The sequence below is a fragment of the Sorex fumeus genome, unplaced genomic scaffold (genome assembly GCF_029834395.1).
Source record: "Sorex fumeus unplaced genomic scaffold, SorFum_2.1 ptg000094l, whole genome shotgun sequence".
Classification (NCBI taxonomy): domain Eukaryota; kingdom Metazoa; phylum Chordata; class Mammalia; order Eulipotyphla; family Soricidae; genus Sorex; species Sorex fumeus.
Genome location: NW_026606151.1, coordinates 2,850,026 through 2,874,082, shown reverse-complemented (window position 1 = coordinate 2,874,082; position 24,057 = coordinate 2,850,026). Strand labels below are relative to the sequence as shown.

General features: G+C 43.3%; 1 protein-coding gene across 1 annotated transcript in view; it reads left to right on the top strand.

Annotated features, from left to right (window-relative positions):
• Positions 1-24,057, top strand: part of SLC26A8 (solute carrier family 26 member 8) — a 76,379-nt gene that overhangs the window by 51,726 nt on the left and 596 nt on the right. The window contains exons 11-18 of the mRNA XM_056132124.1: positions 2,281-2,376; positions 4,229-4,335; positions 4,415-4,484; positions 5,679-5,771; positions 5,887-6,024; positions 7,672-8,019; positions 12,407-12,461; positions 12,563-12,747. Of these exons, the coding sequence (XP_055988099.1) occupies positions 2,281-2,376; positions 4,229-4,335; positions 4,415-4,484; positions 5,679-5,771; positions 5,887-6,024; positions 7,672-8,019; positions 12,407-12,461; positions 12,563-12,747 (1,092 nt within the window). The remainder of the gene's footprint in view (positions 1-2,280; positions 2,377-4,228; positions 4,336-4,414; positions 4,485-5,678; positions 5,772-5,886; positions 6,025-7,671; positions 8,020-12,406; positions 12,462-12,562; positions 12,748-24,057) is intronic.

Sequence of the window (24,057 nt, the reverse complement as noted above, 5' to 3'; positions counted from 1 at the left end):
TATGTGGGAAAATAAATGTTAGGGGAAGGATTATTTTGAAATGAAGTTGTTTTTTTGGTGGTGGGGGGACACCCAGCAAAGCTCCGGGGTTACTCCTGGCTCTGCAGCCAAAATCATGGCAGACTTGGGGACCTAATGGGACACCTGAGATCAAACCCGGGTCAGCTGTGTGTAAGACAAGCACCTACCCACTGTTCTATCTCTCTGGCCTCTGACATGATGTAATCTCTGCTGATTCTGACTTTGCTCCTTGCTCTTCTGACCTGATGAGTACAGCTAGTCCCTGGGTAACCTCAGAAAACTGTCATCAGTATCAACCCAATCATTTCTGGTTCAGGATCAGTTCAAATTCCCAGGTAGGATATAGAGAGGAGAGGAAGGCCAGGAAAAGGCTATGAAATGCTTAACAGGCATTTAGTGAACCTGCAGGGACTTTGTGAACCATAAGAAAATATTTCTTAAGTAGGTTAATTCCACCTGGAGGACCTGATGATTTTTATAACCCATTATGAGTACGGATCTTCATTTTTACATATTTAAGAAAATTGCTTTCCATGAGGGTGGTGGACTTGCTAACGTTTAAAACTTTGGAAAATTATTCATTTGCAATCACAAAGAAAACACTATTAATATTTTAGAATAATTCTAAGCACCATGGGGGGACAGTCACATGCAAGGCAAGCACTTTTACCCATGTACTATCTCTCAAGTCCTTTTATTCTGTCTGCAAGTTCTGCAAGTTCTTGTATTCCCCTCCCCATTGCCCCCTCACTCTCTCCCACAGGGATCACTCTTGGTGGGGTTCAGCTGGCCATAGGTGCTAGGGATAGAACATAGGTATCCTCTATACTATCTCTCCTGCCCCTAAACCAATATTATTTTCTATGAATATCTATTACTTTGTATAGTTGTAACCCAACTATAAATATGATTGGTATTTGGTATAACTTGAAAATCTAAATTTTCATTATCTTAAATAATACAATGAGTAATTTTTTCTATATGCCCTCTTCTAAAAGTAAATCAGATTTCCTGTGTGAAAGCATATCAGCGGTTTTTTTTTTTTGGGGGGGTCACACCCAGCGATATACAGGAGTTATTCCTGGCTCTGCACTCAGGAGTTACTCCTGGCGGTGCTCAGGGGACCATATGGGATGCTGGGAATAGAACTCAAGTCGGCCGCGTGCAAGGCAAACGCCATACCCGCTGTGCTATCTCTCCAACCCCATATCAGTGTTTCTTGAACCAAACTGTTTTCCAAAAGAGTAGTCTCCTTTTATACTCAACAACTGTGTTTTCAATTTGTTAATTTAATTTGATGGGCAAAAATATGATACCTCAAATTAAAATGATTTGATTGTGATTAGACTTGAACAAAAGCCTAAATATTAGGGTTTCTATGAGTTGAAGTTTCATTATCTTTTCAGCTTATTTAAAACTGTGTCTAGGCAATATTAGTAACACAAACCCAACAAACTAGACAAAGTCTGGCCACATAGCCAACACCAGACCAGTGGTCAGTGGAACCAGCTCCTGGTGTATCTTGTTCAAAGACACCAAATGTGACAATCTGGAAACAGAAGAGTCTAGATAATTGTCACCTTTGGCTATTCTTTGTTTATTTTTTTGGCCACACCTGGCTCAGGACTTACTCCTGGCTCTGCACTCAGAGATCACTCCTGGTGGGATTCAGGGAACCATATATGGTTTCGGGGATCAAGCCCAAGGCAGGAAGCATGTAAGGCAAAGTGTCCCACCCGCTGAACTTACTATCTATCCAGCCCCACTCCTTTGCATATTCTTCTTTTCACCATCCATAGGTAATCAATGAACTAATTCTAAAAGGAACTCCTGGTAGCATAATTGGCCAAATCACTTTTTTTTTCTTTTTGGATCACACCGGTGATGCTCAGGGCTTATTCCTGGCTCTGCACTCAGTGCTCCTGGTAGTGCTCGGGGACCATATGAGATGCTGAGAATCGAACCCAGGTTGGCCGCATGCAAGGCAAACACCCTGCCCGCTGTACTACCACTCCAACCCCTCACATAATTTTTTTGCCTTAACCGTTAGTGCTTGGCATATTCTGAAGAAGCGCAGAGAGAAATGGGAAATTTAATGAGAAAAACAAGCCTGACATTTCTTAAAAAATAAAAATAGCAATGCAAAATATCCATGTGGTACGGCTGATAAATTTTCATAGTATCCTTGTTGACACTTGTTTTGTTTTATAAATGTCCAAAGGGAGAATGCAGCTGGGTTTATCTTTTTTCCCCCCACAGGCTGTACTGGCTGGAATTTTTCTGAGCAACCTTGTCTCCTACTTCCAAACCTTTGTTAATCTACCCACTCTGTGGAGGCAGAGCCCACATGAATTTGTAAGTACGTAAGAACCGCCTGAGCAGGTGAGGGACAGTGGAAGGTTGGAAAGAGAGAGAGAGGACAAACAAAACATCAGCCAGAGACCTGAAGGACACTAGCAACTCTTTGATGCCTGGTATTCCTATTTTGCTTCATACAAGGGAGCCAACTGTGTCGCTGTATAGAAATACCAAAATTTCAGTCTCGAAGATGCAAAAAGCAAATTCAAGGAATTAAAGGGTCACAGTTAGAAGCACATCTGATCTAAAGGGGCTTGACTTGCACTGCCTATTTGAATGACTTTCAATCCTGTGTGGGGAAATACTTCATAGGATCAGATACATACTTATTCCCCATCACCACCGCTTCCCGACACCACCCCCGCCTTTCCCCTGGACACAAAACTCAAGAAGAGAAATAGGAAATGTCAGGCAATAAAATACGCGGGGGAGTGGCTGTAGGGTGTTAGGAGAATGTCTCAGTGGTGGCAGGAAAATATGAAAGGCAATCAATTGCAGAGCCAGGATCTAGAGAGGGAACGAGATTTGGAGGGGTGGAGTAGGGTCTGTGATGGAGATGGCGGGTCTCTGTGCTCATCCACTGTTCCCAGGTTTGTCAATATTTTTGTTTTTGAAAATATTGACTGTAAGGGGCTGGAGTGATAGCACAGCGGGCAGGGCATTTGCCTTGCACGCGGCCGACCTGGGTTCGATTCCCAGCATCCCATATGGTCCCCCGAGCACTGCCACGAGTCATTCCTGAGTGCAGAGCCAAGAGTAACCCCTGTGCATCGCTGGGTGTGATCCAAAAGCAAAAAATAAAAAAACAAAAAACAAAACAAAATAATATTGACTAATATAGATGCTCGGGCTCAAAGTCCTTGGAAAGAGAAAAGTTCATTGAAAAGTAGAAGAGAAAGGAATTTCCCAGCTGGGGCGAAACAACATAGGACTAGTATGGTTCATTTTGTCGAAATTATCTAGAAAAACTGGGTCTTTGTGTTCTTGTCAAAGTAGCAGAGAATTCCTATTTGTTTCCCAGAGATGGTTCGTTAATTGAGGTCCTTTGTGTGTGTAACTCAGATAAGAAGAATTTCTTCCATCCCCACGTAGACTGTTGGGGACAGTCTGTTTAATGAGAGTCTTGGGGTCTATGTTTCAACATAGGACAGATAGAGGCCCCTGATCTCTTTGTCTCCTATGAGGACTGGGACGGAATTTGCAATTTTGGGCAAATGTAAACTTCCCCATTCTCAGTGCCCAGGGGTCTCGAGACTGTTTTAAAATGTTGAAAGGACGTAGCTAAAATGCAGTTGCTTATAGCACCTGGCAAAGGGAAACTGAGCACTTCTAAGAGGTCCCCAGAGAATGAAGGAGGATGCAGGCAGACGCTCAGCGGGGGCAGCTGGAGAGCAGAGTGTGTTTTTCTGAGAGTTTCAGTCTCTCTTCTTTGGAGAGTTGCAAGTTGTCACCTGCTGAGTGTTTGGGGACAGATGGTGGGACCAAAGATGTTACAGATCTCAGTCACAATTGCAGGTATTCACACAGCACCTGCCGTTTGGTCAGTGCTCTGGCTTGCTTTGCAAACAGTATTTCTGGTCTCCACCAAGCCTAGAGCGTACCTAGGCTTACCTCTAGTTTGCACACAAAGAACCAAGGTTTCAAGAGAGAACTGGAAAGAGAGGTGATGCATTAAAGACTGGCGTGACAGAGTTCATTGTCCATTCTATCGATTTGATTGAGAAATTGGCTTTCTACATACCAGGGTTCTGGAGGGGGTAAAAAAGTAAGGTTGAGAGGAGGAACTGGTGGGTTTCTCCAGCTGCTGCTTTTCATGGCCTTTCTTTCTCCCTTCTACCCATACCCCTAGGTTATTTGGATAGTGACATTCTTAACCGCACTTATCCTGGGATTGGACCTGGGTCTGCTTGTGTCCACCTTTTTTGCCTTCTTCATCATTACCGTTCGGTCACACAGGTACCTGGGTCATCGGAGGTGAGCCCAGCACCACAAGGTAAGACAGCGACAAGCTAAAGATAATTGTGTTTCCTTTCAGATCTAAGATTTTCATCCTAGGTCAGATCCCTAACACCAACATTTACAGAAGCCTCAATGACTATGGGGAGGTAAGAACAACCCAAATCAGAGACCTGAGTGATAGCACAGTGGGTAGGGCAATTTGCCTTGCATGCAGCCGACCCAGGTTCAATCCTCGGCATCCCATATGGTCCCCTGAGCACCGCCAGGAGCAATTCCTGAGTGCAAAGCTAGAGGAGCCCCTGAGCACCACCAAGTGTGACCCAAAAAGCAAAATAATTTTTTTATAAAGGAACCCCAATCAACCCCACTCCTTTGTCTAGTTTTTCTCCAAAAACGACCTCTTGCAGCTGGAAACAAGCTGCCAATTTACAAGGGGGAGAGCACAATGGAGGGTGGTCAAAGTGATATCTATAGATGCTCCTGGTATTGTGGCCTGTTTGTATAAAGAGAATGAGTGGCCATAGAGATATTATAGCAGGTAGGGCACTTGCCTTGCATGCTGTAGACCTAGGTTCAATCCCTAGCACCACATATGCTCCCCTGAGCCCTACAGGAGTGATCTTTGAGCTCAGAACCAGGAGTAACCCTGAACCTGGCCAGGTGTGGCTCACTCTCCCTCTCCCCATCAAATAAACAAAAATATAATAAAGGAAATAAAAAACTGTATGTGGTGGGGAGGAAAGCATCCAAAAATGAGAGTGAGAACAGAGATAGACAAAGAAGATGGCAGGAAATGCCAGGAACAGACTGGTTGGTAAGAAAGGGATGAAGAAATCTGCTAGTTCCAGCCTCTTGTTTAAAAAAAAAATTGAAATAGGGACTGGAGGGGGCCAGAGCGATAGTACAGCGGGTAGGGCATTTGCCTTGCATGCGGCCGACCTGGGTTCGATCCCTGGCATCCCATATAGTCCCCACAGCACCGCCAGGAGTAATTCCTGAGTGCAGAGCCAGGAGTAACCCCTGAGCACTGCTAGGTGTCATCCAAAAAGAAAAAAAAAATAGGGACTGGAATGATAATACAGTGGGTAGGGGGTTTGCCTTGCAAGCGGCCCACCTGGGTTCAATCCCTGGCACCCCACGTGGTCCCCTGAACCCACTAGGAGTGATTCCTGAGCACAGAACCAGGAGCAGGCCCTGAACACCTCCAGGTATAGAAAAATAATAATAATAATTTTTTAAAAAGTGTATAAACTTGCACCTTCTCTGAGAGGTTCTAAAAGTTTTCTTGACCCCGGGAAAGAGCACAGGAGCTGGTCTTTGACCTGACGTTTCTTCTGCAGATTGTGAGCCTTCCCGGGGTTGAAATCATCCAGTGCTGCAGCTCCATCACCTTCCGGAACATCTACTACCTGAAGGGCTTGCTCCTACAGGAGGTGAAAGCTGTCCTCGTGGCCTGCACCCCCTTCTCTCCCCCCGGGGGGCTCCTCTCCTCCCCCATGGCACCTGGCTGAAACCTCGTCCCTCCCCCCTCCCCACTCTGTCTCTCAGACTGATTTGGTAAGCATCCCTCTCAAAGAAGAAGAAATCTACCGGCTGTTCAAGGAAGGAGGAAGCTCTGCCATCTCCCAGAATGAGAAGCCTTGTCGGTGTGCCTGTGTCTGCGATGACCAAGAGCCGCCCCCCAGGGTTAGAGACACCTTTCCTACACCGACCCTCCCACGCCCCTCCACACGCCAACAACGCGCTCCTCTTTCTACAGATGTGTTCTGTTTGGTGTGTGTTTGGGAACCACCTGCTCACCAAACAGGCTGAGCTCAGGAGGGTTTACTCCTGACTCCGTGCTCATATCACTGATGATGGTGCTTGGGGGTGGAGAGGGGCACCCCATATGGAGTATGGGGTATGGAATCTGGAATGATCCGATAAGCAAATGCCTTATCCCACACCTCCCCCATCACCGCTCCCCACCCTCTAGCCCTTAAAGAAGTGTCTTTTATATTTTATTTATTTATTTATCTATTTATTTAGGGTTTGTTTGTTTGGGGGGGGAAACAGTCATGCTCAGGAGTTACTCCTAGCTCTGCATCCAGGAATTACTCTTGCAGTGCTTGGAGGACCATATGGGATGCCGAGAATCAAATGTGATCTGCCACATACAAGACAAACACCTTCACCCACTGTACTCTCACTCTGGCACCCTCAAGAACTATTTTTTAGAGAAAGAAAATAAACAAACAAAGTAAAACCCTCAGAATTGCTCCCTTTGAGATGAACCATTGGAAAGCAAAAATATCTGATATTTTTGGTCCTCAATTTTAAGAATGGCTGGCTAAAGATGGTGGCACTAATACATGGAAACTTTTTAGCTGAAAAATTGGTGGAGGAAATACTTCAAGGAAAGTATTACTAGGTGGTGAAGACTAAGTAGAATCTGGGCACAAAGGAAAGGAATAGATTCAAACTGGTTTTCAAGCTTCATCCTGGCTTAGTAGGATGAGAATGTTCTTTTATTTATTTATTTATTTTGCTTTTTTTGCTTTTTTGGGTCACACCCAGCGATGCACAGGGGTTACTCCTGATTCTGCACTCAGGAATTACTCTTGGAGGTGCTCAGGGGACCATATGGGATGCTGGAAATCAAACCCGGGTTGGCTACGTGCAAGGCAAATGCCCTACCCGCTGTACTATCACTCCAGTCCAGATGAGAATGTTCTTGATACACAGAGGGAAATGGGGAGGGGCACTGGGAGAGGTAGGGAAGGACAGGTAAGTGGGATATTAGTCATGAACTTCAAATGACTGAATTATCCACCTAGAAAGTGTCCAGGGCTGGAGCAATAGCACAGCAAGCAGGGCATTTATTTGCCTTGCACGTGGCCGACCTGGGTACGATTCTCAGCATCCCATATGGTCCCCGAGCATCACCAGGAGTAATTCCTGAGTGCAGAGCCAGGAGTAACCCCTGTGCATCTCCAGGTGTGACCCAAAAAGCAAAAAAAAAAAAAAAGAAAGAAAGAAAGAAAAGAAAAGAAAGTGTCCAGATCCACGGTCAGCGTTGGCATGGGGTGACAGTGTTTTCCTTGCACGCAACTAACCTAGGTTCCATCCCTGGCACTGTCCATGATCCCCTGAGCGCCACCCCCACCAGGAGTGATACCTAAATGCAGAGCCAGGAATAACCCCTGAGCACCAACTCGCTGAGGCCCAACATCCTCCACCCCATATAAAGTGCCCAGTCCCTACTCTGGGACATTCCCCAAAACAAGGAGAGCAAAGGTCAGTGAGTAGGTAGGAGTGGCAGAGTAGCAAACACGTCTTCTCACTCTCTCACAGGTTCTTTACACGGAGGTCTATATGAACAGACTGGATCACGACACGTCCGCCCTCAACCTGGTCCACTGCTCACATTTAGACAGTTCAGAAGTCATCCCCCAGTACTCCGACCAGCAGATACAGTGCACGCTGTCTAACTCAAGCCACCGACTCGAGGAGTCGAGTAAAAGCTGGGCTTCTAATCAGGCTGCAAGCTTAACCATCCCTGAGTTGACAGAGAGCCAGTCCCGGAGCAGATCCTTCCTCCTCCATTCAGAAATGTCAGTTCAGCCCAGCATCCACACCATCATCCTGGACTTCACCATGGTACATTTTGTGGACGCACAGGCTTTAGTCATATTAAGACAGGTGAGGATGGGGAGTTCAAACGAGAGCTCAGCCTTCGCACTCCCTATCCCCCATCCAAGAGGTGGATGGATTCCTCTTACTTATGGGTCCACTGCTAGGGGACTCTCAGGCCACTAAGGATCTGGACACAGGATATAGTTTTAGGCCAGCCAGAATTGAAGGAGAGTGAATCCACTCCCGCAGCTTATCGCTCAAAGAATAAAAAACAGGGACTTTCAACATCATTGAAACAATAGTTTGTGACTCAGTCAGCAGCTCCCAAAATAACCTGGGAGTTTGCTTCAGATCTTGACGAGATACTGGTTTGAATGCTACAGAAAGAAAAAGACAAAACACCAAGAATTTATTGTTATTCTGAGCTAGTCATTGTAAAAGGCTCTCAGGTTTGATGAAGTTGTGGTGAACTGAGATCCAATCTTTGGGTGAAAAGGGTAGGGAAACAACCCGAGTGCCGGAGAACAGATGACTTGTTAAAGAAACTTGGGTACATCTACATATTGGAATGCAGCTGTTAGGAAAGATGAAGTCATGAAATTTGCTTATAAGTGGATGATCCTGGAGAGTATCATGCTAAGTGAAGTGAGTCAGAAGGAGAGGGACAGACATAGAATGACTGCACTCGTTTGTAGAATATAAAATAACATAATATGAGACTGACACCTAAGAACAGTGGAGACAGAGCCAGGAATATTGCTCCATGGTTGGTAGCCTGCCTCATGAGCTGGGGGAGAAGGCAGCTGGGATAGAGAAGGGATCACTAAGTCAATGATGATTGGAGGGATAGTTCGGGATGGGAGATGTGTGCTGAAAGTAGATAAAAGACCAATGTGATAGCCTCTCAGTATCTGTATTGCAAACCATAATGTCCAAAAGTAGAGAGAGAGTATGGGCGAAATTGTCTGCCATAGAGGCAGAGGGAGGGGTAGGATGAGGAGGAAGGGATACTGGGAACATTGGTGGTGGAAAATGTGCATTGGTAGAGGGATGGGTGTTCAATCATTGTATGACTGAAACTCAAACAGGAAAGCATTGTAATTGTATCTCACAGTGATTCAATAAAAAAAGGACAGATAACAGTGCTGGAGGGATAGTACAACAGGTAAGGCACTTGCTTTTCATGTGATCAAACCAGGTTTGATCTATGACACTCTGTGATTCCCTGAGTACTGTCAGGAGTGATCCCTGAGCACAAAACCAGAAATAAACCCCAAGCACTGCTGCATATGGCCAAAATAAACAACAACAAAACAGACCAAAAAAAAAAAAAGATAGGAATGATTTTTTTCCTTGAAAAGCTATGTGCTTTTGGTTTCCATTCTCTTCTCATACAATAGAGACAGTTTAGAGGCCCAATTAACCATATTGATTTCATTGTTTAATGTCCTGCTAGTGCAATCATCTTATCTCAGTTTCCAGTCCTTACTCTTTATCCTGTAAGGGACAACGCTAGTTTAAATGTCCCAAATACTGTCTTCCGGGTTCTCTCCACTTCCACTGGTCCTGCCAGTATTTGGAAAGATGTAACTTTGGCTGATCTTTCCTTCTTCTATTCTTGGACCCTCAAGGAATAAGTTTCTTCCTTAAGGGAATTCAGTTCCTCTTGTGTCAAAGGCAATGGAAAGAAGGAATCAAGGTTGGTGGTCTGGGTCTTGGGTTTGGTCCTGTATCCCAGGGTTCATAGGATACAAGACAGTTCTCTAAACTGCGTCATGTCAGGGGGCTGAAACAATAGTACAGTGGGTAGTGCATTTGCCTTGCATGCAGCTGGCCTGGGTTTGATCCCCAGCATCCCATATGTTCCCCCAAGCACCACCAGGTGTGATTCCTGAGCACAGAGCCAGGAGTAAGTAACCCCTGTGCATTGCTGGGTGTAACTCAAAATTCAAAAAAATAAAATAAAACTGTGTCAAGTTTTGGTTTCCGCGCCTCTAAAATGAAAGGATTGGAAGAGATTAATGTCAAGGATTTTCCTATACATGAAATACCCTCATCCCCCAACCCTACATTCAGACTCAAATATATAACAATCAGTGCCTTCACTTTGGCGTTTTTTTCCATCTGAAGTTGCGTCGCCTCGCCTTCTCCCAGTCTTGGGTCTCCCAATCTCCCAGTCGTTGGGTCACCTCGCATTCTCCCAGTCTTGCACTGTCCATGTTACTTTAGATCTCATTCGGTTTCCATTCTCGAATGCACATTATAGGTCGGACTGACTGAGATGGGCACACTTCCTTTCACTGTCTCATTCACTTCTCACAACAGCCCTGAGGCACACGTCTCACAGCTGGGGAGTAGCCTGTCCGGCACTGAAACTAACAGCACCTGCCTTTATCTCACTCTCTTGCCTGTTCTCTCTCTCCCCGTCCCGCCCTCCTCCTCTCTTGCCTTCTTTTTATGGCAGTGACACCTGGTGAGTGGCTGCTTGGCATGAACTATGCACATCTGGCCAATGTTGATGGCTTCTGCTCCAGCCTTACGTGAATAGCCTCACTCCGGCCCTGTCAGACACTTGTACTTCACAGCTTTGGAAGTTTCTTGGTATGATCTTATACTTCAAGGGTGCAAGCTTGCTTCTTCACTCCATTTGGACGTATCCTAGATGGCCTTCTAGGAGGAAAACTTGATGTGTTTTGTTTCTGTTTAAAACTTAAACCCTACTAAGAAAAGCCCCAGCAGTTGTTCTTGTTATAAGGCAGTATCTTCTTCTTTTATGGACCTTCAGTCTGCCATTGTTTGTTGTTCTCAAAGATTTTATGATTTCCCAGAGAACCAAGGAGGACTACAGTTTTAGTGGTAGAACCCATGCCCATGTGTGAGGCTCTGAATTTGATCTTTAGCACTTAAAAAAAAATAAAGGAATCGTTTTCTGGTTTCCTATGGGTAATGAGAGAAGTAGTATCTGTCTTATTTTCTCTTTGGATTGTTTAATACATTCATAAGCATTAGCTCATGAGCTATATGAGGACGCAGAAGAATAGCTTAAGCTAGGAGTCACTTTAATCTTAATGATATTAAGATCAATATTTAATTGCTTAAAACTGAACTTTAAGGATTATAGTCTTAAAATAGATATATCGACTAAAGTAAACTGGAGGTCAGTCTTTGATATTTACTAACCAAAATACTAAAAATCAGTTGATTTGCCAGAGTCCAATACAACCTTGAAGGATATTTGGATTTGACCCTTAGGGTTCCTGAACTCTGCCCCTACTATGGCATTTGATTATCCATTTTTGTTTGGTTGGTTTTCTAGGGTTTGTTTGGTTTTGGTTTTGTTTTGGGCCTCACCCAGAGGTCCTCTAGGCTTACTCCTGGCTCTGAGAGCGGAAATCACTCCTGCTGAGACTCGGGGGACAATCTAGGGTGCCAGAGATCAAATCCCAGTCAGCCGTGTACAAGGCAAGTGTCCTATACACTGTACTGTCTCTCTGGCCTCTCATTTGATTACCTCCGGACCACAGTTTGCTTCCTTTGTTCATTGAACTCCAGAATTAAGAAGTCACAGGCAAACACAAAGCAATAATGCAGATGAGGCCTGAGGACTTTGCAGTAAACTCTCACTCCACACCAGCACCCGTGGCTCTCCTAGTATGATCTGCACTTGAACCTCACCTCTGGAGGTGAACTTGGGAGATCAATCTCCCCTCTCAGTCCTGCCCCCCAAACCATGAGACCATCTGATTCTCTTTTGCGTAACCAGTACTCTCTCAGTTTCCTGGCCTGGTTCACTCCTCTGGTGTTTATACAGTTGAGCTAAAATGCTAAGATACATATACAAGGCGAAGAAAATGACAAAGAGTTTGCAATGCAGGTATTAAGTGGCCATCATGTTCGGTCTATAGTCTACTTTCAGTATGCATCTTCCATCCTGAGCAGGCCCTCCAAGCACACTTTACTTGGTGGTCCCTTCTCTATCTGAGCTGCCTTCTCCCCAGCAGCATGTGAGACCGGCTTCCAAGCCCTAAGGGAGAGAGAGTAAAAGGGAATGTGTCTGCCACAGAGCCAGGGGTGGCGGGGGAGGGATACTGGGAACATTGGTGGTGGAGAATGGGTACTGGTGGAGGGATGGGTACTCAATCATTGTATGACTGAAGCATAAGCACGGAAGTTTGTAACTCTGTAACTGTACCTCAGGGCGATTTATAATAATAACAACAACAACAACAACAACAACAACAACAACAATAATAATAATAATAAGAAGAAGAAGAAGAAGAAGAAGAAGAAGAAGAAGAAGAAGGGGGAGGGGGAGGGGAGGGGGAGGGGGAGGGGGAGGGGAGGGGGAGGGGGAGGGGGGGACGATGAAGGAAAACTGAAAACTTGGCTCATCAGAAGACTCCTCCTCAGTGAACGTGAAGGTCTTTCATACTGCTTTACTTTCTCCCCACAGATGTGCAATGCTTTCCGAAATGCCAATGTCTTGGTGCTCATTGCAGGGTGCCACTGTGAGTATTCCTTCCCCCGAAAGAAGGCTGTGTTTTGCCCCCCCTCCCCCACGCTCCTCCCCAGTTATCTGACCCTGCGTGTGTTCTGGTTTACTTTGTAGCTTCTGTGGTCAGGAAATTTGAGAGCAACGATTTCTTTGATGAGGGTATCACCAAGACCCAGCTGTTCCTCACTGTCCACGATGCTGTGCTGTACGCCTTGTCCAGGAAGCCGCCAGACTCCTCCGAGTTAAGCGTGGATGAAAACGAGACAGTGATACAGGAAACCTTCTCAGAAACAGATAAGGTTGGACGATGTAGCATTATCAGGGTGGGCAGTGAGGTGGGCAGTTTAGAGGAAGACCACTGGTTGGCTAGAGAGATCGGTGCTATCCTGTGAAGGTTTTTGAGTCGGATTCTGCCAGACTTGGAAAGGTTGAAATGCCCCTTGGCCCCTTGATTAAGAGCAGTGAGCTTGACTCCCAACCCTCACTGCCATGACATCTTGGTGTCCTTTTCCAGCTGAGCCCATGGAGCAGAGACCTCTTGGCACAGCAAGCTTGGCTGGTGCCAGTGTTGCCAGGGCAATGGCCAAATATTTAAAATATCTCCCCTAGCTCTTAGTTGCATTATTACATTATGAGTGTTAGGATAGTTCTTCAACTTAACTAAGTGCAAAATGTAATGATAAGCCCCCACCCCTTTTTGCCATTCATTAATACCAAAAAAAAAAGGCCTTGGCATACATTAGTGTTTTCAGATCAGTATTTGCAACAGTTATTTATTTGTTTTGCTTTTTGGGTCACACCCGGCAATGCACAGGAGTTGCTCCTGGTTCTGCACACAGGACTTACTCCTGGCGGTGCTCAGGGGACCATATGGGATGCTGGGAATCTAACCCTGGTTAGCCACGTGCAAGGCAAACGCCCTACCCGCTATGCTATCTCTCAAGCCCCTAAAGGTTTCCTTTTAATAGAAAAATGAAAATATACCTAGACACCAAAATATGATCTAATGGTTAGAATATTATTTTCATTGAAGCCCCTGCTTCTTGAATTTAATATGCTTTATAATGTTTGGCTTTTTGTCATAAGGAAAGTGTTAACACAGAAATATGTTAACAATAAGTTTATTAAAATTAAGAAGTAAAAGATATCCAAGATTAGAAATTACAACAGATAGCTCAGAAATAATAAGGATCATAAGTGACTACTAATAACAACTTTATGGCATTAAATTGGAGAACAAAGAAGAATTGTACACACTCATAGACTCTTAAAACCTCCACAAACCAAATCAGGAAGCAATAGATTACAAGGAAAGAAATTAAAAAGCAATGATAGGGGCCGGAGTGATAGCACAGCGGGTAGGGCGTTTGCCTTGCATGTGGCCGACCTGAGTTTGATCCCCAGCATCCCATATAGTCCCCCGAGCACCGCCAGGAGTAATTCCTGAGTGCAGAGCCAGGAGGTACTCCTGAGCATCGCTGGGTGTGGCCTCCCCCAAAAAAGCAATAATAGAGAAAATCTTCCTAAAACACACACCCAAGACCAGATGGTTGTATGAATGAGTTCTACTAAACCTTTCAAAGATGAACTTTTACCAATCCTTCTTCAAGCATTCCCAAAAAATGAAGAAAAGAAAATTCTCCTGAACACTTTTTACAAGGTCAATATTAACATTATCCTGATAATAAATACATATAGCTACATCATTTAGAAAAGGAGGGAAAAGCAACTATGGGAGAAGTTAAAATCACATGATCATATCAGTGGATATAAAGAAAACTTCCAGTATGACATTCAACAAAATGAGAATCAAGGGAATGTGCCTCAACATACTAAAGACCATAATAGGGCTGGAGAGACAGTACAGCAGGTAAGGCATTTGCCTTGCATGTGATCAACCTGGGTTCAACCACTATGCTCCCCTGAACCCACCAGGGGTGAGCTCTGAGCACAGAGCCAGCAGTAAGCCCTGAGCATTGCAAGGCTTAGAATGCAAAGGGTTTGCAAATGTGCATCCAGGAAAGAGTAGAACAGCAGAAGGAAGAGAATAGATAACAGATTATCTGCTGGCTGCAAACGTGCACTGGGCAAGCATAGAGTAAGAGGGGCCTGAGTGATAGTACAGCGGGTAGGACATTTGCCTGGCATGCAGACCACCCGGGTTCCCTTCCCAGCATCTCATATGGTTATTGGAGTTCCTCCAGGAGTAATTTCTGATTTCAGAGCCACTCATCAGCACTGGGTGTGGTCCCCCCCACAGAAAGCATAGAATAAACTGTTTGGGGTCATTTTACTTTTTTTTTTTTTTTTTTTTTTTTTTTTTGCTTTTTTAGGTCACACCCAGCAATGCACAGGAGTTACTCCTGGTTCATACACTCAGGAATCACTCCTGGTGGTGCACGGGGGACCATATGGGATGCTGGAAATTGAAGCCGGGTCGGCCGTGTGCAAGGCAAACGCCCTACCTGCTGTGCTATTGCTCCAGCCCCCTCGTTTATACTTTTAAGGGTGCCTACTGACAAGCTATGTGAAATATGTTAGCTCTGATCTTCATGTACCTGTTGTATGCTAATGTCTCTCTGTCAACTTAAGCAGTCTGCTGGAGGATGGAGGAGCCATATTGTATTGAATAAATGGCCCCCAACCTGTGTGACCACTGATGGCTGCCCTGGTGACTGAAAGCTTGAACAGTCCATGGGTCATTCTCTGCCTCAAAGGTGCCAATCTTATTGGCATTAGACAAAGACCCATTAAAACTGCATCAGAAAAAATTAAGTAACAAGAAATAAATGTAACAAAAGAGGTACAAGATTCATTCATTAAAAATAGAGAAGAAAACACAAGGAGATAAAAAGATAGTTCCTGTTCATGTAAGAATAAACATCAAAATGGCTATTTTACCTATAGCAATCTACAGAGTCAATGCAATCTCTATCAAAATTCTAATAATATTCTTCAAGGAAATAGAAAAAAGTGTTCCTAAAATTCATATGGATCCACAAATAAAACAAAAACTTGAATATCTAAAGCAGTGTGAAAGAGGATCAAAGGTATCATGTGTCCCAACTTCAAACTACGGAAGGTATATTAATCAAAATTGTAAGGTAAAGGTAAGGTAAAGGCCCTCCCGTTGATCGTCGATTTGCTCGAGCGGGCCCAGTAACGTCTCCATTGGAGACTTTGTTGTTACTGTGTCTGGCATATCGAATACCAGCCCTGGAGCGATAGCACAGCGGTAGGGCATTCACCTTACAAGCGGCCAACATGGCCGACCCGAGTTCGATTCCTCCGCCCCTCTCGGAGAGCCCGGCAAGCTACCGAGAGTATTCGATATGCCAGACACAGTAACAACAAAGTCTCCAATGGAGACGTTACTGGGCCCGCTTGAGCAAATCAAAATTGTATGGTATTATAATCAAAATTGGCACACAGGTCAACAAAATAGAATTGAGAGTCCAGAACTATCCTCAAAATTATGTAAAGTTAATTTACAATAAAGGAACCAAGAGCACAAAATGGAGATTAAAATGTCTCTTCAAGAAACAGTGCTGGAAAAAATTGAATAGCTATATGAAAAAGAATGAAAATTCTAATTCATGTGCAAACACTAGGTTCACACAACACCCAAAAGTTAACTCAAAATGAACTAAGTAAGGACTTGGATCCTAGACCCTAGTCCTTAAAATACTAGTAGTGTTCCAAAGTTCTTTTATCTCCACTCCTCCCTGACACCATTTCCATTCCTTCGCTGGAGGCCAGTATTGTGGACATACCTGATGCCTCACTGTGATTCTGATTTTCACCTTTTCCTGCGTAAGTGACCCTTCTATATGTCTTTTTCAGAGAGGTGCCTGTCTAGTTTTTTTTTTTTTTTTTTTGCTTTTTGGGTCACACGTGGCGATGCTCAGGAGTTACTTCTAGCTCTTTACTCAGGAATTACTCCTGGTGGTGCTCAGGGGTCCATATGGGATGCTGGGAATTGAACTCAGGTCGGCCGCGTGCAAGGCAAATGCCCTACCCACTGTGCTATTGGTCCAGCCCATTTTTTTTAACCTATTTTTTTGGAGTCCCAGAAATCAAACCAAGGACCTCACAGTTGTGAGGCTTGTGCTCTACTGCTGAGTCATATCCCAGTTCCTGCCCATTTTTTAATTAAGTTGCTTGCTTTTCTGTTGTGGAGTTGTGTGAGTTTATATATATATATATATATATATATATATATATATATATATATTCTGGGTACTAATCTCTTATCACACATAGGATGTGCAAATATCTTCTCATAATTGTTATTGCCTTTGTTTAGTAGTTTACTCTGGGTTTGGGGCCAGGAGTAATTCCTGAGTGCAGAGCCAGGAATAAACCACGGGTGTGACCCAAAAAGAAAAAAAATGTACTCTGGGAGGTGGGACATGGGAGGGGATCTCTGAGACTAGTGGATTGAAGTGGATACGCTGGGGGAGGATGTGGTATTGGAACATTATCCTAGCACTGTCCTAGCACTGTCCTCCTGTTGTTCATCGATTTGCTCAAGCGGACACCAGTAACGTCTCACAACAAATTGTGAGACTTGTTGTTACTGCTCTTGGCATATCAATTACACCACAGGGACCTTGCCAGGCTCTGCTGTGCGGGTGAGATACTCTCAGTAGCTTGCCGGGCTCTCCGGTCACTGGGTGACCCCACAGTCATGCCACTTTCCCCTACTTATTGCTAATTCTAGCTCCAACCTTTATCTAGGCGACAGGAATTCTGAACTCCTCCCTGTTCTTTTTCTATATGCCTTATTTATTTATTTATTTATTTATTTATTTATTTTTGCCCAGGGTGTGTTATAAACAAAGACATTTATATGTCTCTATATAGGCAGTTATTTCTATATACCTATGTTATAAATGAGTCATAAATAAAGACATCTATATGCTGTTTTTTTTTGCTTTGTTTTGTTTTGTTTTGTTTTTTATTTGCTCCAGGTATGGCCAAAAGAACCTAAAAAAGAAAGGAAGAATCATTGCTCTGTGGGTGTCTCTTTCCATGTGGGTGTTTTATGTAGAAATCCTTTCAACATAGAGGACAGGGCAGGTGAAATTCTGTTAGCATTTGTTTGAAAGTTTTGTTTCTCCATCACACTTGAATTCAAATTTTGCAGGATAAAGTATAGGTGGATCAATTTTTTTATCTTTCAAAAAAAGAAAAACGTGACTATATCATGCCACCCTCTCCCTTGCCTGGAGGGTTTCTGCTGAGGCTGAGAGCTTGACAGAGGTGCCTTTGTGTGCCACAAGATACCTGGCAAGCACCACTGCTTTTCCTTATGGTTGTATTTTCCTCATTTAACAATGATGTGTCTTTGTTGGAGGTCATTTCAGATTCAGAAATTTGGGTGTTCTCCCAGATTTATGGACTTCTATGATTAGTTCTTTTCTTGAGTTACGGAAGTTCTCAGCCATTATTTCTTTGAATATAGTCTCTGTGCCCTTCTCTCTACCTTATGGAGTGCCCATCATCTCGATACTGACTCTTCTCTGGAATCTGATATTTCTCACAAAATTTATTCATTTTCCCTAAATAGTTTTCCTCTCTCATCTTCCACTTAAATCAGTATTAACTTTTTGGGGGGAATTGAAGAGGGGAGGGTCACACCTGGTGATACACAGGGGTTACTCCTGCCTTTACACTCAGGAACCATGCACAGGGATGCTGGGGATCAAACCTGGACTGGTCATGTGCAAGGCAAATACCCTACCTGCTGTACTATCGCTTGGGACTCATATTGACATCTTTATCTTTAAATTTGGATGTTCTTCCTTCTGAGAGATTGAGTACACTTGTTATGCTCTCTAGAGGAAATTGGCTTTTATTCTAAGTGCTCGTTATGACTAGCATAACCACTGAAACTTTTTAATATCTTCAGTCTCTTTGGTTGCAGAGGGCCTTTCCCTTTCTACCTGCCTACATCAATATGATGGTTCTTCAATTTTTTGTTACTCTCTCCAAGTCTCTCATTATACTTTCTCTGTGGATACTTGTGATTTTCTTTAAGAAATTTTATCTATGTTTGTTTGTTTGTTTGTTTGGGGGCCACACCTGGCAGTGCTCAGGACTTACTCCTAGCTCTATGCTCAGGGATCACACCTGATGTTGCTCACAGAACCATATGGAGTGTCAGGTATCAAACCCCAGTCAGCCACGTACAAAGCACATGCATTACTATCTTTCAAGCCACTCAGCTAGCTTGCTTCTTATAATTTTTTCCTGCAGAATTTTTCTGCTTACACATCTGGATTGACTTGGTTTGGGTTTTATTTTTCTGAAGATGGTGCAGTGGCTTCAGTGTTGGAATTCTCTTTTGTCTATGTGACTGTGGTGGGAAGGGCAATGAAATTGAAACCGGAAATTAATTACAGACTAGCTAGTGATGAGGACAGGGGAGAGCCCAGAGGAAGGCTTCACCGCCCCTGCACATCCAAGGTCTGACCTCTATCCATGCTGAAAGTCTGTGTTAGAGTTCTTTGCCTCTGAACTGTAACTAAATCTCCCACCAATTCTGTTCCCTAAAAGAAGTTGTCGTGAAGGGGAAGGGAGGAGAATGAGAAATGCCACTAGCCTAAAATACCAGGCGTCCATTTCTAGCCCAGAACTCAGTTTCTCTCAGTACAATCTCTCTCCCTCATAGGAGAGTTCACCGGTGTGTATTAAACATCTCCATATTATGCCCTCCACCCTCACCCCCAGCTGGCTCATGTCTGCTAATCACAAGTGGTAGCTCACCTGTGGACACTTGCCCAAACTCCAGTCTGCTAATTTCACGCTTTACAATCACCAACCTTCAGATATATTGACGCATGTGTCTCTCAGATGAACATGACTACAAACTGATGAGATTTTTATTGTAATTTATAGCCAATTTCCTATTGTACTTTAGTGGGGAGCATTACTTGCTAATGTTTATTCTGCCATTTCTCTGAAAGGACCTGTCATGATCTTTGTTTCTTGTTTGTCTGTTTTCTTCTATGAATTTTGTTTTAAGGTTGCCCTGAGATTATTAACTAACATTCCATATTTGTGGTCTACCGGGCCAATTAACCTCACACTCATTTTAGTGGGACACATTTTACTCTTCCACCCTTCTCCTTTCTTTAATTTTGGTGTCTTACAATTTATAGGTGGGATTGCATTTCATTTTTAGAGTCCCTTTAATAGTTATTGCAAAGTCAGTTTGGTGGTAATGAACTAGTTTAATCTGTGTTTATTTGTAAAAGAATTGCTTTAATTTTAGAGGATAGTCCGGCAGGGTTGCATATTGTCAGCTGAAAATTATCTCAATATTTTCAAAATCAAGTGCTGAAATGTTCTATTAGCACTTTAGCTGAAGTGCTCTATCATGCTATTCTTCATTGTCCTGCAAGATTTCAAGTGTGTATATAACATTATAGGAGTTCTCTTTTGTGTGAGTTTCCCCCTTTATGCCTATAACAGTCTGTTCTTATCTTTAGTTTTTAACACTTCAATTATACTATGTCTTGGGGTGAAGTCTGCGTGAGTTTATTTTCTTCAAAACTATTTGAATCCCTTGCGTTTGAATTTTTATTCCTTCCTCCAACCAGTGAAGTTCTTGGCTATCATTTCTTCAAGTAGAGATTATATGTCTCTCTATTCTCTTTCTGGGATTCCTATAATTAGGATAGTGCTACTCTTGGTGTTGTCCCATAGATATCTTACACTATTTTAATATTTGCTGCTCTGAACAGCCATTTTCCACTTCCATGTGTTTCACTTGATCACTTGATCACTTGACTTCCCGTTAATCGTCGATTTGCTCGAGCGGGCACCAGTAATGTCTCCATTTGTCCCTGTCGCGTGCTAGTGTAGCCCAATGGCGTCTGTTCGTTCTAGGAACACGAAGAGCCTCAAACCGATCGCTCAGGATCTTGATGAAGAAGTCTGACCATCTGGTAGGTGGGCAGCCACGTGGTCTTTTGACGTCCCGTGGAATCCAGTCGGTAATGGCTCTAGTCCAGCGGTCGTCTCTAAATCTCATTACGTGTCCAGCCCATCTGATTTTTGACGCCTTGGCAAACGAGACAGTGTCCCTGATTCTTGATCATCGATGGAGGTCTGAACTCCAGATTCTTTCTCTCATTTGAGTGAAACGTGATACTCCAAGCATAGCTCTTTCAATTCCTCATGTGTTTCAACTCACCAATTATATCACTGACTTCTTGTTTAGTGTTAAACCCCTCTACTGTATTTTTTATTTCATGTTTTAAAAAACTGATTGTTTTTGTGTCCTGAAATCACATACTCGGTACAGTTGTTGTGTACAGTGGTTTTACTTGTCTTGCTAAGATCACATTCATTTGACACAGTCTGGTGCCAGAGAATGAACTCAGGGTCCTCAAAACAAGCAAACAAACAACAACAACAACAACAACAACAAAAACCAGGACTTACTCCTGACTCAGGGATCACTCCTGTTGGTGCTCAGGGGACCCAAGGTGGTGCTGGATATCAGACCACCTGAGTCAGCCATGTAATAGGCAAGTGCCTTAAGGTCTGTATTCTTTTTGATAATATATTTGATTTGGTAAAGAGTTCCTGTGTCATCGGGTTCACCAACTTATTCTTCTAAACAAACTTCTAAATCCTTTGTGAGGTTCCCCAGTGGGATGGGTAACCACTGGAGTTCTCATTAGAATTGCATGAAAAATAATTTGACAATTGATCTAAGGACTGTTTTTCTACCCAGGAAAATGGACTATGTCAATATTTTACTGTCTTGTTAAATGTTGTATTTCTAGTAACACATTTATAATTTTCTCCAGATGAAGTATAGTTTATTATATTGATTATGTTTTTTAAATGCATTTGTCAGCATTATAAAAGTTTATTGGTTTTATGGGGCTGAAGCAATAGCACAGCGTGTAGGGTGTTTTCCTTGCACACAGCCGACCCAGGTTCGATTCCCAGCATCCCATATGGTGGTCTCCTGAGCATCACCAGAAGTAATTCCTGAGTGCATGAGCCAGTAGTAACCCCTGTGCAACACCGGGTTTGACCCAAAAAGCAAAAAAAAAAAAAGTTTGTTGGTTTTTATAAAATTGTTTGTACCCCTTTGTGAAATTTGTTAATTCATTCTGAGAGGTTTAGTTGTTACTCCTCTTAAATTTAATTTATAGGAATAGTTTTCTGCAAATTATATCAATCCATTTCTCAACTGTTAGAATTATTTTTAAAATTTTTTTTTTGCAGGGGAAGGGATTACACCCAGCAATGCTCAGGAATTATTATTTTCTCTGCACTCAGGAATTACTCCTGGTGATGCTTGGGGGACCATAAGGGAAACCAGAGATTGAACCTCGTCTTCCGTATGCAAGGCAAATGCCCTACCCACTGTACTGTCACTCCAGCCCCCTCAACTGTTAGAATTCTTATTTCTGTATTTTATTGCATTAGCTAGACCTCCCAAACAATTTAATCGTGGTGAATCTTGTCTTGCTTCTGAACTTTTTTGCTTGCTCAGGAATTCTGTGCTCAGGAATCACTCCTGGTGGTGTTTAGGGGACCATATGTGATGTTGGGTATCAAATCCAGGTCAGCTGTGCAAGACAAGGAACATGAAATATGTCTACATTTACTGTCTTGTTAGATGTTGAATTCAGAGTAACACATTTATAATTTTCTTCAGATGGAATGTAATTGATTATATTGATTATATTTTCTAAATGGCAAATGCATTTGCCATTTAGAAAATATAATCAGTACCCCAGTACTCTCTCTCTGACCCCAGTGCATTTTTCTGGTTTACCACTCTTATTATCAGAACATAGATTAAGAATTGATATTGTGCCAGGAGTGACCCAGAGGTACTAGCACGGTTGCCAGGAATGACCTCTGAACACCACAGAGTGTGCATTCCGTAAACCTCAACATTAGAAATGTATTCAAAGACTCAACTTTAACTGCAAGTAAAACAAAAAACAAAACACTGAAACACTGTTCTCCCATTGTTCATCGATTTTGCTCGAGCAGCCCCAGTAACGTCTCCATTTTGAGACTTGTTGTTACTGTGTTTGGCATATCGAATATGTCACGGGGAGCTTGCCAGGCTTTGCCATGCGGGCAGGATACTCTCGGTAGCTTGCCGGGCTCTTCGAGAGGGACGGAGGAATTCATGCAAGGCAAATGCCCTCCTTGCTGTGCTATCACTCCAGTCCCAATAATTCATTAGTGGCATTATAATAAAGGTGTGAAGTGGGTACAGTTGGAACACAAAGTTATGATTCTGGCTGTTTATCTTTGATCTGGGTCTAGAATAATGAATCTGTGAAAGAGACAAAGATGGGCAAGGCAAGCAGAGCAAAGGTACATAATAGTTGGGCATCTTTGGTTAATTTTATGGGCAGAGAAAGAGGTGGGAACAACAGATATAAGGAAGGCAACAAGAAATCAGGTCATGAAAGTCCCTAAGTTCCCTGGCAAGGATTCCATGGTGGGTTGGAAGACAGGTCAAAAAGACAAGTTGTTTTGAGAGACTGTCAAGGTCTTTAAGTGGCAGACTGTGAAACACAGGTTAGCTAACAAAGCCAGAGAAAGTGGAAGTCAGGAGGTTGAAGAATAATGAGGATGTAACTGAGGATGCAAAGATAAAACAGAACCCATGATTTGCAAGAGCTTTGCAAAAACCCATGATTTCTGGTGCCTTTAAGGCCTTGTATATTCTGAAGTTATTCAATTTCTTAAACAATAAGCTTTTTAAAAAATTTTTTAATTTTTATTTTTTATTTATTTATTTTTTATTTTTATTAGTGAGACATCATGAGGTACAGTTGTAGATTTACAAATTTTTGTGCTTGGGTTTCAATTATACAATGATCGAGTACCCATCCCTCCACCGGTGCCCATTTTCCACCACCCTGGGTCCCAGTATGCCTCCCACCCCCCATCCCCCCCATCCCACCCTGCCTCTGTGGCAGGGCATTCCCTTTTGTTCTCTCTCTTATTGGGTGTTGTGGTTTGCAAAAGAGGCAATGGGTAACAATCATGTTTGGTCTATAGTCTACTTTCAGCAAGACGATAAGCTTTTTTTTAATTCTATTTTTTTAATCACTGTGAGATACAGTTACAAAGCTTTCCTGCTTAAGTTTCATACAATGATCGATCACGCACCCCTCTACCAGTGCACATCTTCCACCCCCAAGGTCTCCAATATCCCCCATCCCACCCCTCCCCTTGCCTCTATGGCAGACAATCTCCCCCATACTCTTTTTGTATTACTTGTTACAAATAGCTTAAGATGTCACGTGGCCGCAAGCGCAGTCATGTGCTCCTGGTATTCTAAAATTTTAGATAATTAGGGCCTGGAGAAATCTCTGCAGCAAGCTGCTCAGTTCAGAGATTCTTTTGTGAGTCTCTGGATCATTGCCATTAAGGAGCTTAATTAGCAACTGGAGGCAGTTTGTGGGCATGACCTCCAAGGTCCCATGGGGTGCAGGGGGGATGAGAAGGACCAGCTTCTCATCCCTATCCCTTGTGGTCTAGAGTTTGTCATCACTAAACCCGCATCCCTGTACTTCTCATTGGGTTCTGGAGGTTGGCAGCTGCCAGGG